The sequence below is a fragment of the Staurois parvus genome, unplaced genomic scaffold, assembly GCF_062004578.1.
Source record: "Staurois parvus isolate SC_StPar_1 unplaced genomic scaffold, SC_StPar_1.0 ptg000512l, whole genome shotgun sequence".
In the NCBI taxonomy this organism is placed as follows: domain Eukaryota; kingdom Metazoa; phylum Chordata; class Amphibia; order Anura; family Ranidae; genus Staurois; species Staurois parvus.
Genome location: NW_028318308.1, coordinates 76,848 through 92,353, shown reverse-complemented (window position 1 = coordinate 92,353; position 15,506 = coordinate 76,848). Strand labels below are relative to the sequence as shown.

The window sequence follows — 15,506 nt, the reverse complement described above, 5'->3', positions numbered from 1 at the left end:
ACCTGACACCATCACTGACACCCTCCATAAGGAGGGAAAGCCTCAAAAGGTAATTGCAGAAGAAGTTGGATGTTCCCAAAGTGCTGTATCAAAGCACATTAATAGAAAGTTATGTGGAAGGGAAAAGTGTGGAAGAAAAAGGTGCACAAGCAGCAGGGATGACCGCAGCCTGGAGAGGATTGTCAGGAAAAGGCCATTCAAAAGTGTTGGGGACTTTCACAAGGAGTGGACTGAGGCTGGAGTCAGCGCATCAAGAGCCACCACACACAGACGGATCCTGGACATGGGCCTAAAATGACGTATTCCTCTTGTCAAGTCACTCCGGAACAACAAACAACATCAGAAGCGTCTTACCTGGGCTAAAGAAAAGCAGACCTGGTCTGTTGCTCAGCGGTCCAAAGTCCTCTTTTCTGATGAGTGCAACTTTTGCATCTCATTTGGAAACCAAGAACCCCGTGTATGGAGGAAGAATGGAGAGGCCCAAGGACCCCGAGTATGGAGGAAGAATGGAGAGGCCCAAGGACCCCGAGTATGGAGGAAGAATGGAGAGGCACAAGGACCCCGAGTATGGAGGAAGAATGGAGAGGCCCAAGGACCCTGAGTATGGAGGAAGAATGGAGAGGCCCAAGGACCCCGAGTATGGAGGAAGAATGGAGAGGCCCAAGGACCCCGAGTATGGGGGAAGAATGGAGAGGCACAAGGACCCCAAGTATGGAGGAAGAATGGAGAGGCCCAAGGACCCCGAGTATGGAGGAAGAATGGAGAGGCCCAAGGACCCCGAGTATGGAGGAAGAGTGGAGAGGCCCAAGGACCCCGAGTATGGAGGAAGAATGGAGAGGCCCAAGGACCCCAAGTATGGAGGAAGAGTGGAGAGGCCCAAGGACCCCGAGTATGGAGGAAGAATGGAGAGGCCCAAGGACCCCAAGTATGGATGAAGAATGGAGAGGCCCAAGGACCCCGAGTATGGAGGAAGAATGGAGAGGCCCAAGGACCCCAAGTATGGATGAAGAATGGAGAGGCACACACTGCAAGATGCTTGAAGTCCAGTGTGAAGTTTCCACAGTCTGTGTTGGTTTGGGGAGCCATGTCATCTGCTGGTGTTGGCCCACTGTGCTTCATTAAGTCCAGGGTCACCGCAGGCGTCTACCAGGAGATTTTGGAGCACTTCATGCTTCCTTCCGCAGACGAGCTTTATGGGGATGCTGACTTCATTTTCCAGCAGGACTTAGCACCGCCCACACTGCCAAAAGCACCAAAACCTGGTTCAATGACCGTGGGATTACTGTGCTTGATTGGCCAGCAAACTCGCCTGACCTGAACCCCATAGAGAATCTATGGGGCATTGCCAAGAGAAAGATGAGAGACATGAGACCGAACAATGCAGAAGAGCTGAAGGCCGCTATTGAAGCATCCTGGTCTTCCATAACACCTCAGCAGTGCCACAGGCTGATAGCTTCCATGCCACGCCGCATTGAGGCAGTAATTGCTGCAAAAGGGGCCCCAACCAAGTACTGAGTACATATGCAGCTTCTACTTTTCAGAGGTGCGATATTGTTCTATGAACAATCCGTGTTTTATTGATTGCATGGAATATTCTCATTTTCTGAGATTGTGGATTTGGGGTTTTCATGAGCTGTAAGCCATAATCATCACAATGATGACAAATCACGGCTGGAACTATCTTGCTTTGCATGGAATGAGTCTCATATATTAGTGTCACCTTTTATGCTGCTGCACTGAAATCAATGAACTTTTGCACCATATTCTCATTTTTTTCGAGTTTCACCTGTATGTACCACTAAGTCCAATTAGAAGGACAAAAGCCTTTTATGACCTCACTTAACGGTTTGATCATATACACCAGGTGAGAGCACAGCCGGTGAAGGAGTATCATATACTATTGATGATTGGTGGACTGCACGGTCATTATTTCGTATCACAGCACTAGAAGAAGTGTCAAGGTCACGGACTTAATAAGGAAAACTTTGCAGCAGTAATTTAATTGCAGAGATATCGATATGTATTCCTTGGATGCTGGACTATTATTTATTTATTTAATATTTATTTATTCACATCTTGCAATTGTTAGTGGAGCGCGACACCATTTCTGATGTTATTCTCTATGACACAATGGTGTGAGTATGTGTACAGTGTAAGCAAACCACTATTTTTCACAGTTTTTATACACATTTTTATTTTGCACCATTGCATTGACTTTACCACAATTGTATTATTATTTATAATATTTAATTATTCAAATATTGATCAGCACTTGGCATACACCATAGTAGCTCACAAGACCCCTCACTTTAGTATTCATATAATCACAAAATGTCCTTCTCTTAAGAGATGTCTGGGTTGGAAATGGGTCTGGGTTAGCTGTAGTTTTGTTGTTGTTGTTACTGTTCTGCTGTTACAATTGTACTGTTTTATTGTTACTGTTTTATTGTTAACCATTGCTGTTTTCTTTGCAGGAAGACCATTCAGCTGCAGCACTGACCTGTTTATTCTGACAGTAATAGAAATTCTCAGAATATACATAAGTCAGTGTGGGCAGCGCTTTTGGATGAGATTTTTCATCTGCAGCAAAAAAAGAGCATATATGCCGAAGCATGGGGGCCTGGGGTGGCCAGTGGGTGGACGGCCCCTATGCTTCAGCATATATATTTTATATTTTTTCTGGCAGAGATTTCTTCTCTTTTTTTCCATTCAGCCCACAGGCTGCATACAATTAAAAGAACATAGCATATATACCCAACAAGGACCAGCGACATACTGGTACATCCCTGGACTTTGAGTGGTTATAACAGGATGATGCCTATAGCTGCAGGCATTATCCTGGTATCGTTTTTTTCAGCCGGAGATGGGTTTTCATGTAAAAGCAATCCTAGTGGCTAATTAGCTGCAGGATTGCTTTTACAAGCAGCGGGAAAAGATGCCCCCCCTCCCCCGCTGCCTTCCAAGGCCTTCTTGGGCAGTTCAGTGCCATCGGGGGAACATGAGAATGCAGTGTTTCTGCCAGCTGACCATAGAGCTGATTGGAGACCAGAATGGTGCCAATCATCTCTATAGTCTAAGAAATCGGAAGCTATGAGCATTTCATCACTTCAGTTTTGCAGGATATAAACAGCGCCATTTGTAAATTGGGAAAGCATCTGATCACACCGATCTTGGTGAGATGAGATGATGGAAGGGCAGAGGAGAGATCCAGAGTCTGATAGACCCCAGATTTCTCAAAAAAGAATATCTGACTATGCCCATTGAAGTTATAGGAGATAGTTGCATTCCCTGTGATAGCATTAAAAGTGATAAAAAAAAATGAAAGGGACAGTGTAAAAATAATTAAAAATCAAAATAACTTAAAAAAAAAAAGTACCTTCACCCCTCACGTGCGTGCACACTGGCGTGCTCAAGAGTTGACCCCGTGTCAGTATGTAAATAGCGGATACACCATGCATGTGAGGTATCGCCACAAACATCAGATGAAGGGCAGTAATTCTAACACCAGACCTCCTCTGTAAATCTAAAATGGTAGCTTGAAAAGACTTTTAAAGCGTTGCCTATGGATATTAAAAATGTTTGCAGTTTGTCGCCATTGCATGGGGCATGCGCAGTTTTAAAGCATGTCATGTTTGGTATCTATTTACTCGGCATACCAACATCTTTTATGAGTTACCAAATAATGTGCCAATATATTGTGTTTTTGTGCATTAAAATTAAAAAAAGTGTATTTTTTTCAAAACATTTGAGTTTTAAAAATCGCTGCGCGAGTACTATGTGACATAAAAAATTGCAGCACCCACCATTTTATTCACTAGGATGTCTGCTTTAAAAAATATATAATGTTTGGGGGTTCAAAGTAATTTCCTAGCAAAAATACAGATTTTCTTCACTTGAACAAAAAGTGTCAGAAAAGGCTTGGTCTTCAGGTGGTTAGAAGAGTGAGTGATGTGTGGCATAAACTTCTAATACTGGGTATAGAATGCCCCCACCCCCCAAAATGACCCCTTTTTGGAAAGTAGACACCCCAAACTATTTGCTGAGAGGCATGTTGAGTCAATAGAAGAATTTGTTTTTTTACCAAAAGTCTTTGGAAAATGACACAAAATTGTCACCTAAATGTATTGCTCACACATGTCATGGGTATATGTGGAATTACACCCCAAAATACATTCTGCTACTTCTCCTGAGTATGGGGGTACCACATGTGAGAGAGGTTTTTGGAGCGTAGCCACATACAGGAGCCTAACATCCAATGACCACTTTGAAAGCCTGAAGGTGCGTAACTTCCTCATTTCACTTCTTCACTACCGATCACAATTTCGGAGGCCCTCAACTATCAGGATAGCATCACCCCCCCCAAAAAAGACCCCTTTTTGGAAAGTAGACACCCCAAGGAATTTGATAAGAAGCATGGTGAGTATTTTGCAGATCTCATTTGTTGCCACAAGTTTTTGGAAAATGAAGAAAGAGAATAAAAACATTTTTTCTTTTCTTTTTTTAATATTACGAAACCTTGTGAGAAAAAATGAGATCTGCAGAATACTCACCACGCCTCTTTTAAAATTCCTTGGGGTGTCTACTTTCCAAAAAGGGATCACTTTAGCGGGTTTGGTGATATCCTGGCATTTCAGGGCCTCCAAAACTGTGATAGGTAGTGAGGAAGTGGGGGCGCTCTGCTCGGGGCTCGTTACCATCCACCCTTCACCAGAGGGTGTCACTGAAGCTCCAACTCCCCTCGTCATTCTCCTCCTGCATTGCTTGTTTGCTGTGCATTGTTTTGTCACATTCCCCTCAGTAGCTCACCTTTCTTTCAGGGAGTGTCTGTCCTGTATAACCGGTCCTCTGTCTCCTGAAGGGTTCCCACCGACACCGAGAGACACAGAGGGTGAAAATTCCTTCAATATACAACACAATCACATCATCAAGTCGTGTTTTTTCTACCTTTCCATGTAACAGGCAGCAGTGTGCTCTCCTCTAGTCTGCGTCTCCTCTAAGCCCCTCCTACGTGTTTCACCTGGAAGGACTTTTACCAGTTATTGATGGAAAATGGACACAAATTTCACTCCTCACACTGATATTTATAAAACGTTCCCCTTTGTAGGTAAATGATCAACCGACCGTCGCGTGTTTCCTCATCCCACCTGTCATGATCCAGCCAAGAGTGAGAAGGTCTGGAACATATTTCCATAAAGACTTCTAACATCACAGCACAGGTCGGTCAGGACGGAGCGAGTTCACAATATACAGGACATCTTACCACTACAGGATCAAAGGGAGGCCAAATGTCTCCTCCATCTACCTTCCCAGTGGGGGTGGACTGGACCCTGAGAGTGTTCTCCCCAGATACCCGTCTGTACATCTGTATCCAATCTGCACAGTCTGGGTGTAATGTTCTCACCTGATCTCTGAGTATTCCAATCCTTGAAGATTCTGGAACGTGTAATAACTCATAACTCCCATCCTGTACACTGCACAGTTATAAAATGTTCTGCAAAAGCCTGGCTGTACGAGATGGAATATTAGACTCCAGATGGTCCAGCTTCATGGTAGAATATGGGGGAGTTATTCATAATGGGGGTCTTCTTATGGTGGGACTGACTGGTTGTGCTCGGTGTAAATCATCCAGGTAAGTATAAAAGTTAATAAAATGCAGTGTGGATGAGGACTGACCGTCCACCAAGTAAGATGGCCGCTGGACCTTCAGGAGGCTCCAGCGGCGTGACGTCACAGCGTATTGGCTATCTGTTTTACCACGTGGATTACTAATAAACCTTTTAATACAATACTACACTATGGGCAACTCTTTGGCTCTACACTGAGTTGATTCATTCACAGAGTCTATCTTGAAAGATATCTGCAGTATTACATAGGATCCAGAGGAGGGAGATTCCACTTCAGGCTGTAACACCCATCCCACCTTAAGGGGACCTCTGGCAGGAATACACCTTTATATATTCGGAAGACACCCACAGGGCTACGTATTATCCAGAGGAAGGAGATTCTGTAACCGGTTTGCTTCATCCATTCCACCTTAAGGGGACCTCTGGCAGGAATACACCTTTATATATTCAGAAGACACCCACAGGGCTACGTATTATCCAGAGGAAGGAGATTCTGTAACCAGTTTGCTTCATCCGTTCCACCTTCAAGGGGACCTCTGGCAGGAATACACCTTTATATATTTGGAAGACACCCGCAGGGCTACGTATTATCCAGAGGAAGGAGATTCTGTAACCGGTTTGCTTCATCCATTCCACCTTAAGGGGACCTCTGGCAGGAATACACCTTTATATATTCGGAAGACACCCACAGGGCTACGTATTATCCAGAGGAAGGAGATTCTGTATCCGGTTTGCTTCATCCATTCCACCTTCAAGGGGACCTCTGGCAGGAATACACCTTTATATATTCGGAAGACACCCGCAGGGCTACGTATTATCCAGAGGAAGGAGATTCTGTATCCAGTTTGCTTCATCCATTCCACCTTAAGGGGACCTGTGGCTCTATAACTTATATGCGTATGTTTGCCACACCTTTTGGCACGTCACTGAATAATCTATCAGCATATTATATAAGATTGATGATCACCTTCATACGGACTGTCACATTTATGGAATATTATTTATAATTTTCGTTTTATTTACTTTGATCATTGGCACTATAGCACTTTGCAATCACTCATTTATCTACTTTGATAGATTTTTAGTGCTGCACTTTTACTTATATAACTCTCAGTCATGGAGAATCTTTCCTGTACTATGTAACCAGCAGGCGTTACCTACAGCCCCCAAAACCCACACCTAAGTGTTGCCTTCTCTCCCTGCCATTGGGACCTAAATTATGATCCTGGACACAGGTCCACTGCTTTCATAAAACGCTCCTTGTTGTGTCACAAAGATGGCCGCCACGTAGTGGCCATCTTTAAACCTGGAAGTGGCCAGCAGCTTCTAAAGAGGTCAGGAACTTCCATACAGGCTATGCTGGGGTAGATATATAAATGCCCCCTCTTTTCAGCTGAGCTGCAATAACCGAATGATCAGGTCCACGGAGGATCCTGGAGGCATGGTTGGGAACACGTCAGGCACCTGACAGGTCATGAGATGTCATGCATGCCACCTTTGTGTTCGCTGGCTTCCCAGCAATGCCAGGGGGAATCTCCATGAGCCTGAGCTGCAGACATGACTTGGGCATTGGTTTGCTGATGGGCCCTTCTGTGCAGCTGTGCTGCAATATGTGGAGGATGGCGGCCATGGACACCTGTAATGTGGGCAGTGCAATGTTTAGGTGGGGCTTTGTGTGGGTGTGGTTTGAGTGTGGGCGGGGACACAGGGGCCCTATGATCTCTTATTGCACGGGGGCCCCATGAATTATCAGTCCTCCCCCATTCCTAAAATATTCCGGAATTTCACTTTCACTATAGCGGAGAGGTGCCGGGCAGGATTCCAGCTGAGCTGTGTGCAGTGTGGGAGGCAGAAGAGTCGGGATGGACATGTGAACAATGCAGTCTGCCATCCATCTTCTGACTTCATCCTTCTGACTTCATCCTTCTGACTTCATCCTTTTGCCGTGGGGAGAGCTCCGGTGATTGGGTGCAGGGATTGGAGGTGTTGTCTAATAATTTCATGATGGCTCCACCCACTCTGCTGGGAGGCTTCAGTGGAAAAAGAGGTCAGACATGGAATGGGGGATAGATTCTTCTGCAGCCAGGAGCCCCTCCCACACTGCATCCATGGCAGCTGACCCTCCAACCCTCCCCCCCCCCCCCCCGTTCCAGCTCTGCCACTCATTCACTGACACTACAAAGTTCCCACACTGATTCATGAACACAGACACCCGCACCCCTCATTCACTGACACCCCAACATTCCCACACTGATTCATGAACACAGACACCTGCACCCCTCATTCACTGACACCCTGAAATTCCCACTCTGATTCATGAACACAGACACCTGCACCCCTCATTCACTGACACCCCAAAATTCCCACACTGCTTCATGAACACAGACTCCTGCACCCCTCCTTCACTGACACCCCAAAATTCCCACACTGCTTCATGAACACAGACTCCTGCACCCCTCATTCACTGACACCCCGAAATTCCCACACTGCTTCATGAACACAGACTCCTGCACCCCTCATTCACTGACACCCCAAAATTCCCACGATGATTCATGAACACAGACTCCTGCACCCCTCATTCACTGACACCCCGAAATTCCCACGATGATTCATGAACACAGACACCTGCATCCCTAATTCACTGACACCCAAAATTCTCTTACTGATCCATTAGCACAGACACCAGCACCCCTCACACACTGACACCCCAAGATCCTCACACTGTTCCATAAGCACAGACACATCACACCCTACCTCACTGACACGCAACCCCCCCAACCAGGGGCGGACTGACCATTTGGAAACTCGGGCAATGCCTGAGGGCCCGGGGTCAGTAGGGGGCCCCATGAGATGCCCCTGGTACCTTTTTCATAAGCTTTTTTGAGTTTGGGCAAGGACACAGGGGCCCCATGATCCACTATTGCCCCGGGGGCCCCATGAGTTGTCAGTCTGCCCCTGCCCCCAACACATACCAACACTTCACATGTGATCTTATGTTGGTGAAACAGGACAGAAGGTGCAAACAAGGATGAATTTGCACAGACATACCATCAAGAACATAAAGAAGATGACCTCTGCACACCTGGGGGGACACCATTTCACACAACCGGACCACACAATGGGAGACCTCAATGTTTTGGTTCTGAAAGGAAAATTCAAATCCATTCAGGAAAGAAAAACATTTGAACTAAGAATGATAATTCTATTTGAAACAAAAGAGAACGGCCTTAACTTGGACCTGGGATTCCTCACTCATATCCAACAGTTTTATGACTATCTATTAGCTAGCTTGACCCCCTCTGTGTGAGTGTAGTATCCCCCCCTCCCCCCCTCGCTTTTGATGTATCTTATCTGTAGCCTTTTTTTTTGTTTTGTTTTGTTTTGTTTTTTTCCTCAATCCCTTCTAACATTCTGCCTAAACTTTGTGATTTGTAATAGTACTGTTTGGACTTTGAAGAAGGGGACATTCCCTGAAAGCTTGTCCTCAAAATTGTATGTTAGTGCAAATAAAAAAAGTATCACGTCAGTACTCAATTGTTTCTGTGTAAGTGCACTAATACGGCTACAATCACCTCGTTCAATAGAGGAAACTCTTTATTTCCGGATTCCTCGTCCATCTCCAGGACACATCTAGTGATTATAAGATACAACACCCCAATGATACATTCTATTAGGATCTATGAGGAAAGTCACCCAATAGAATTCGATGGCTGATCCCTTCTATGGGGACACATTATATTGGGGTACATTCCAGGTCTATTCATCAGACATTATTACAGTCACATCATTATATTGGGGATAAATACCATGTTTTGGTCACTAGTAAATCTCGGGATCATTTCTTCCTACATTTCCTCAGAGATTTTTCCATCGATTTCCATCTCTTTCTATCTATTTGTAGATCAATTATTCATTTCTATATCTTTACACAATAAAATATTCCATACAACAAACTCCTTGTAAGTGTATGAATAATAAGGAATGAGAGCGATTGCCAATTATAATCCGATAGATAGATAGATAGATAGATAGATAGATAGATAGATAGATAATAGATAGATAGATAGATAGATAGATAGATAATAGATAGATAGATAGATAGATAATAGATAATAGATAGATAGATAATAGATAATAGATAGATAGATAGATAGATAGATAGATAGATAGATAATAGATAGATAGATAGATAGATAGATAGATAGATAGATAGATAGATAGATAGATAATAGATAATAGATAGATAGATAGATAGATAGATAGATAATAGATAGATAATAGATAATAGATAGATAGATAGATAGATAGATAGATAGATAGATAGATAGATAGATAGATAGATAGATAGATAGATAATAGATGATAGATGATAGATGATAGATGATAGATAGATAGATAGATAGATAGATAGATAGATGATAGATAGATAGATAGATAGATAGATAGATAGATAGATAGATAGATAGATAATAGATAGATAGATGATAGATAGATAGATAGATAGATAGATAGATAGATAGATAGATAGATAATAGATAGATAGATAGATAGATAGATAGATAGATAGATAATAGATAGATAGATAGATAGATAGATAGATAGATAATAGATAGATAGATAATAGATAGATAGATAATAGATAGATAGATAGATAGATAATAGATAGATAGATAGATAGATAGATAGATAGATAGATAGATAATAGATAGATAGATAGATAGATAGATAGATAGATAGATAGATAGATAATAGATAGATAATAGATAGATAGATAATAGATAGATAGATAATAGATAGATAGATAGATAGATAGATAGATAGATAGATAGATAATAGATAGATAATAGATAGATAGATAGATAGATAGATAGATAGATAGATAGATAGATAGATAGATAATAGATAGATAATAGATAGATAATAGATAGATAGATAATAGATAGATAGATAGATAGATAGATAGATAGATAATAGATAGATAGATAATAGATAGATAGATAGATAGATAGATAGATAGATAGATAGATAGATAGATAGATAATAGATAGATAGATAATAGATAGATAGATAGATAGATAGATAGATAGATAGATAGATAGATAGATGTGTTCTTAAAGGGCCAGTACCCCTCTATCTGTACTGCCCACACTGGGTCCCCTCAGAAGCCACGCCCCTAATATGACATCACAGCTCGAACACAGACAATAAGTCATGTTACTCTATACAATTCTTCACCATCCCATCTCGCCATACACAGTACTCATGTAGTGGGAGGAGCCTCAGGAAATAATGCCCTGCCCCCTCTTTAGGCGACATAAGAGCCGTACACCCCCACTTATACTTTCCTTTGTTGTTGCTCCATCAAGACCCTCCATAGACCCCCAGTCTCTGTGATCTTCTCCCAGCATACAGTGTTCAGGCCTGAGCAGCCAATTAGCAGGCTTCCATACGGTCACATGATGGAGGGGTGACATCATCAATCCTGAGATTACCCACCATGTATCTTACATGGGTTAGGACTCGGACAGAGGAACCGAGTGATGGGGGAGCGATGAGAGTGGATAGAAGTGGGTTGGGGGCGGTTATTGCCTTGCATGCGCCAATGACAGGGGCTCTTTAAGGTCATTTGGGCCCCAAAAGAACCTGACACTTATAGGGACCTTACATAATGGGACATATTTGGGGCCCCCAGGCGGTGCTGAGACAATGCTAAAAATACAACATGTTCCCCCCATGATCTGTGAGCTACTTCAGCACCATAGGTTACAGGCCCTGCCCTTTTCTGTGCCCCACCTCTTGATGGACCACCCAAGGTGGCCATCTCATAACCAAACTTTTTGACCTTACAAAATATATGGGGGCCACCAATGTTCTATTACCCAGATTCCTGGAAATGGGACCTATTTGTGGGCCCCAGACAATGTCACATACTTTAGGCCCCCCGGGCCATGTGACAGATTAACCCCGTGTTCTCCTCTCTCCCATCTGATTGGGGCAGCAGTGCAGAGTGTGAGAGCCGGAGCAAACAATCAGAGAGGGGAGTGCAGGCAGCACTGTGATGTCTATTACTGATCAGCATGTTCCCCGCTCTCACCCTCTTCATCTTCCCGTCTATTCTACATATTAGCAGCCTGATGTATGACGGCTCTCTGTAGAATATCGTCTTCTCTGGGGGGGAAGATGAGGAGGGTGAGAGCGGAGAACACGCTGCACAGCAACATCCATCTCAGTGCTGCTTCCACTGACACCGACACCCACACTGCTCCAATTCTAGGAAGGAGACGTTCTATTACAGTCCATGCCAAGACAAAGACTTGATTTCTAGTTGTGGATGGTGTGGGGAAGGAGGAGAACCCCGGCTGGCTTTTCCTACTATAGGGGGCTCTGGGACAAGGAGTGAGGGCCAATCTGTACCAGGGACACAGACATAGAAAGATCTGACAGGGGCCCCAAACCTTCCCCTTCTTTACTCCACTAAACATAGGATTCTTATTTCACTCTGTGTTTCTGTTGAAGAGTTCCCCTCATTTCCTGTCTAGGAAAATGTCACCGAGACAGGAAGTGAGGAGAAACCTCTCTAATGGAGCCCCAGATAGGAAACACCTGACCGGGGATCTAATCCTGACCCACTCGGCCTACAAACTAAGTCTTCAGTCCCACTGGATCCCACTTTGTAATCTGGAAACGTCACTTGAAGTCGCTCGATTCCAAAGTCGGATGTCAGTGTGACTTCAGGTGCGACTTGCAGGACATCTGTGTGACTTTATATACAAGTCTATGCAAGTCGCAGCTGAACTTGGAAAAAGTAGTGCAGGAAGAACTTTCATAATCGGTGCGACTCGGATGGAGGGGGATTTGTACCGGTATGACCGCTTCCATTGTGGACAATAGAGTGCGACTTGTCATGTGATGAGAAACTATCAACTCACATGACGAGTCGCACCGCTGTGACCGGGGACTAAGAAACACAGTCTGGGCTCTCTGGTACATCAGATTATTTCTTTCAGTAGTAAATCTGTAGAAGACGTCTTCATATATTTCCTCTCAGATTGTTACATTTATTTCCATCTCTATGTAGTATAGATTGTATGGAGGAGGGGGAGGGGCAGAGAGGAGGGGGAGGGGCAGAGAGAAGAGGGAGGGGAAGAGTGGAGAGGAGGCCCCATGCTATCCCATCACAGTGATAGTACCCCACCCTCTATTTCTGATCATGATGCCACCCCACACAGAGGGACCACTTGGAGGGAGTGGAAGGGAGAAGGGGGAAGGGCAGAGAGGAGAGGTGACCCTATCCTATCCCATCACAGTGACCACACCCCACCCTTAAGTTTGATCATGGTGCCACCCCACAGAGAGGGACCACTTGGGGGGAGGGGAAGGGAGGAGAGGGAGGGGCAGAGAGAAGGCAAGAGGAGATGACTGATGTTGCACACTGTGATGACGTTCCACCTAAAATTTATAATGCATTATGTAAGATTGTTATGGGATAGATAGATAGATGGATGGATGGATAGATTGATCGCATCATCATCATCACTGACCATTAGGACCAATGTTATTGTGACTCCAGTAATTGGACAGAAATTCTACCCAATCACAGAGATCGATGACAGAGGAGAAATCTCATATTTATATATAGTACAAAAAGTTGCAGGAAGCCCCGCCCACCTCTATATACTTTTGGATGAATATTAAATTAATTTCAATTGTTCATCTGACATCACCAGGCTGTGGGCAGAGTTCTCACATCTCCCCCCTCCCCCCACCTATCTTTATACAACCTCTCCATACATATACCCCAGCATGGAGGGGCTCAGTGAAGGTGGTGGTGAAGGTGTGGAGGTGTCGGATCGGGTCACACAGGTCATAGAAGGAGATCCGCCCGGCCTCATAATCCAGATATATCCTGACTCTGTTACTGGAGGGATTGGGGGGTAATGGGATCCTATCACCATCATGCGTCACTGAATACTGATCACCAGACCTGCCCAAACCCCAGGACTTGTTATTCCATCCAATGGCTGACTCCCCTCCTCTCCGGTCTATACTGGGGTAACACATCCCGACTCTCCAGCTCTCTGACCCCCCGACTTCCACTTCCCAGTAATGTCTCCCTGAGGAGAACCTCTGACTGCTCATCACCTGAGACCAAATCTGGAATCTCTCTGGTGTTTCTGGGCGATTCTGGTTCCTATCTGACCTGGACACAGTTTTCCCGCCATCTGATATCTGTAGATCATTATTAGCTGTGTTTTCATCCAGTAATATGTCTGCAGCCCCCTGTATATAGAAGGATACATTTACCCCTGTTATTATATCAGATAAACCTGTGTGTAAGACCCCCACCACATCCAGCCTCCCTCCATCATGGAGGAGTTCCTCATGTCTCTCTCTGTCCTCATTATCTCCATCCTCAGTATCACACAAGTCACCTGTGTCTGATTCCTCATTATCTCCATCCTCAGTATCACACAAGTCACCTGTGTCTGATTCCTGTAGGACAGTCAGTGGATCCGTCATGTTACACATCTCCTCAATGTCACGCATCTTCCTGGACAGCTCCTCCTTCTTTATTTCCAGATCCCGGATGAAGATGGAGACCCGCTCTGCCCTCCCGGAGATGTCCCTCAGGACTCTCTTCTCCAGGTCTTCCAGACGTCTCCTGAGGTCTCTAAACAGGGCATTGGCTCTTTCGGTGTCACCAGCTGCTTCTTCTTCTACTTTCCTCCTGTGTTCCTGCAGACTCTGGACTCTTTCCTCCATCTCCTCTCTCTTTGTCAGAAGTTTCTGAAGAACATTCCTCAGTGTCTCCTTCTTCTTCTCAGAAGCCTCGTCCAGTGACATCATCTCATGTCCTTTATGTCCTCCAATCACATAACAAGACATACAGGCAAAGGTCCTATCCTCAGTGCAGAAATACTTCAAGACTTCCAAATGGACAGAGCATTTCCTGCTCTCCATGGACAAGGTGGGGTCACATAAGATGTGTTCTGGGGACTTTTTGTGGACTTTCAGGTGTTTATCACACAGAGAAACCTCACAGTGTAGACAGGATCTAACAGCAGGTACAGAAGAGTCCACACAGTAAGTACAGAAGACCCCGGAGTCCTCCTGACCTGGCTGAGCAGATGAGAAATTCTCCACTATGTTACGTAGTTTCATGTTCTTCTGCAGTGTAGGACGACCCGGAAACGTCTCTCTGCAGTCAGGACAGGAATATCCTCCAGACCCTCCATGTACATCAATCACACGATCAATACAGACCCGGCAGAAGCAGTGTCCACATTTCAGGGTCACAGGATCGGTATAAATGTTCAGACAGAGGGAACATTCCAGCTCAGCTCGCAGAGCAGAAGACGCCATCGCTGACAGCAGAAGAGAAATGAAACTGGAAGTCCCTGACAATGGAGAATAATACAGTGAGGGAGGGGTGACACCTTCCTACACAGGGTGAGGCTGGGCTGGGTGAGTATTATAGGACACGGAGATCAGAGTACAGAAAGAGGAGTTTGTTTGTTTGCAGCAATAACAGTAATCAAACCCCCCAACATTAGAAGACAGAGAACGAGGGAAAGACTGGTGTAGAGGAGAAATGTGCGGCACGAAGTGTATTGATGTGGAAGATAGATGAGGTTGCATCACCCTGATAAAGGATGTTCCTCTCCAGCATCTGACCTACTTCCACTGTACCCTGAGCATTCATGCTGCAGCCATTGCACCCCCAAAATCTGCCTTCACTATTAGATCACTCTGACACTCCCAGAATTAGGATGGACATCTTTAGATTGGGCTTAATTGACCTTTGAAATATTATTGGATACTATCCAAAATCCATATTTAGAAGCCTCAAATTGTGTTTTTTTTATTTACATATGATATTTG

General features: G+C 44.5%; 1 protein-coding gene across 1 annotated transcript; it reads right to left on the bottom strand.

The window, feature by feature from the left end:
• Window positions 1–13,227: 13,227 nt before the first annotated feature.
• Window positions 13,228–14,986, bottom strand: LOC149451862 (E3 ubiquitin-protein ligase TRIM16-like). Its single transcript, XM_089690043.1, has one exon. The coding sequence runs from the start codon at window positions 14,784–14,786 to the stop codon at window positions 13,368–13,370; it is 1,419 nt and encodes a 472-aa protein (XP_089546169.1). The 5' UTR covers window positions 14,787–14,986; the 3' UTR covers window positions 13,228–13,367.
• Window positions 14,987–15,506: the final 520 nt, after the last annotated feature.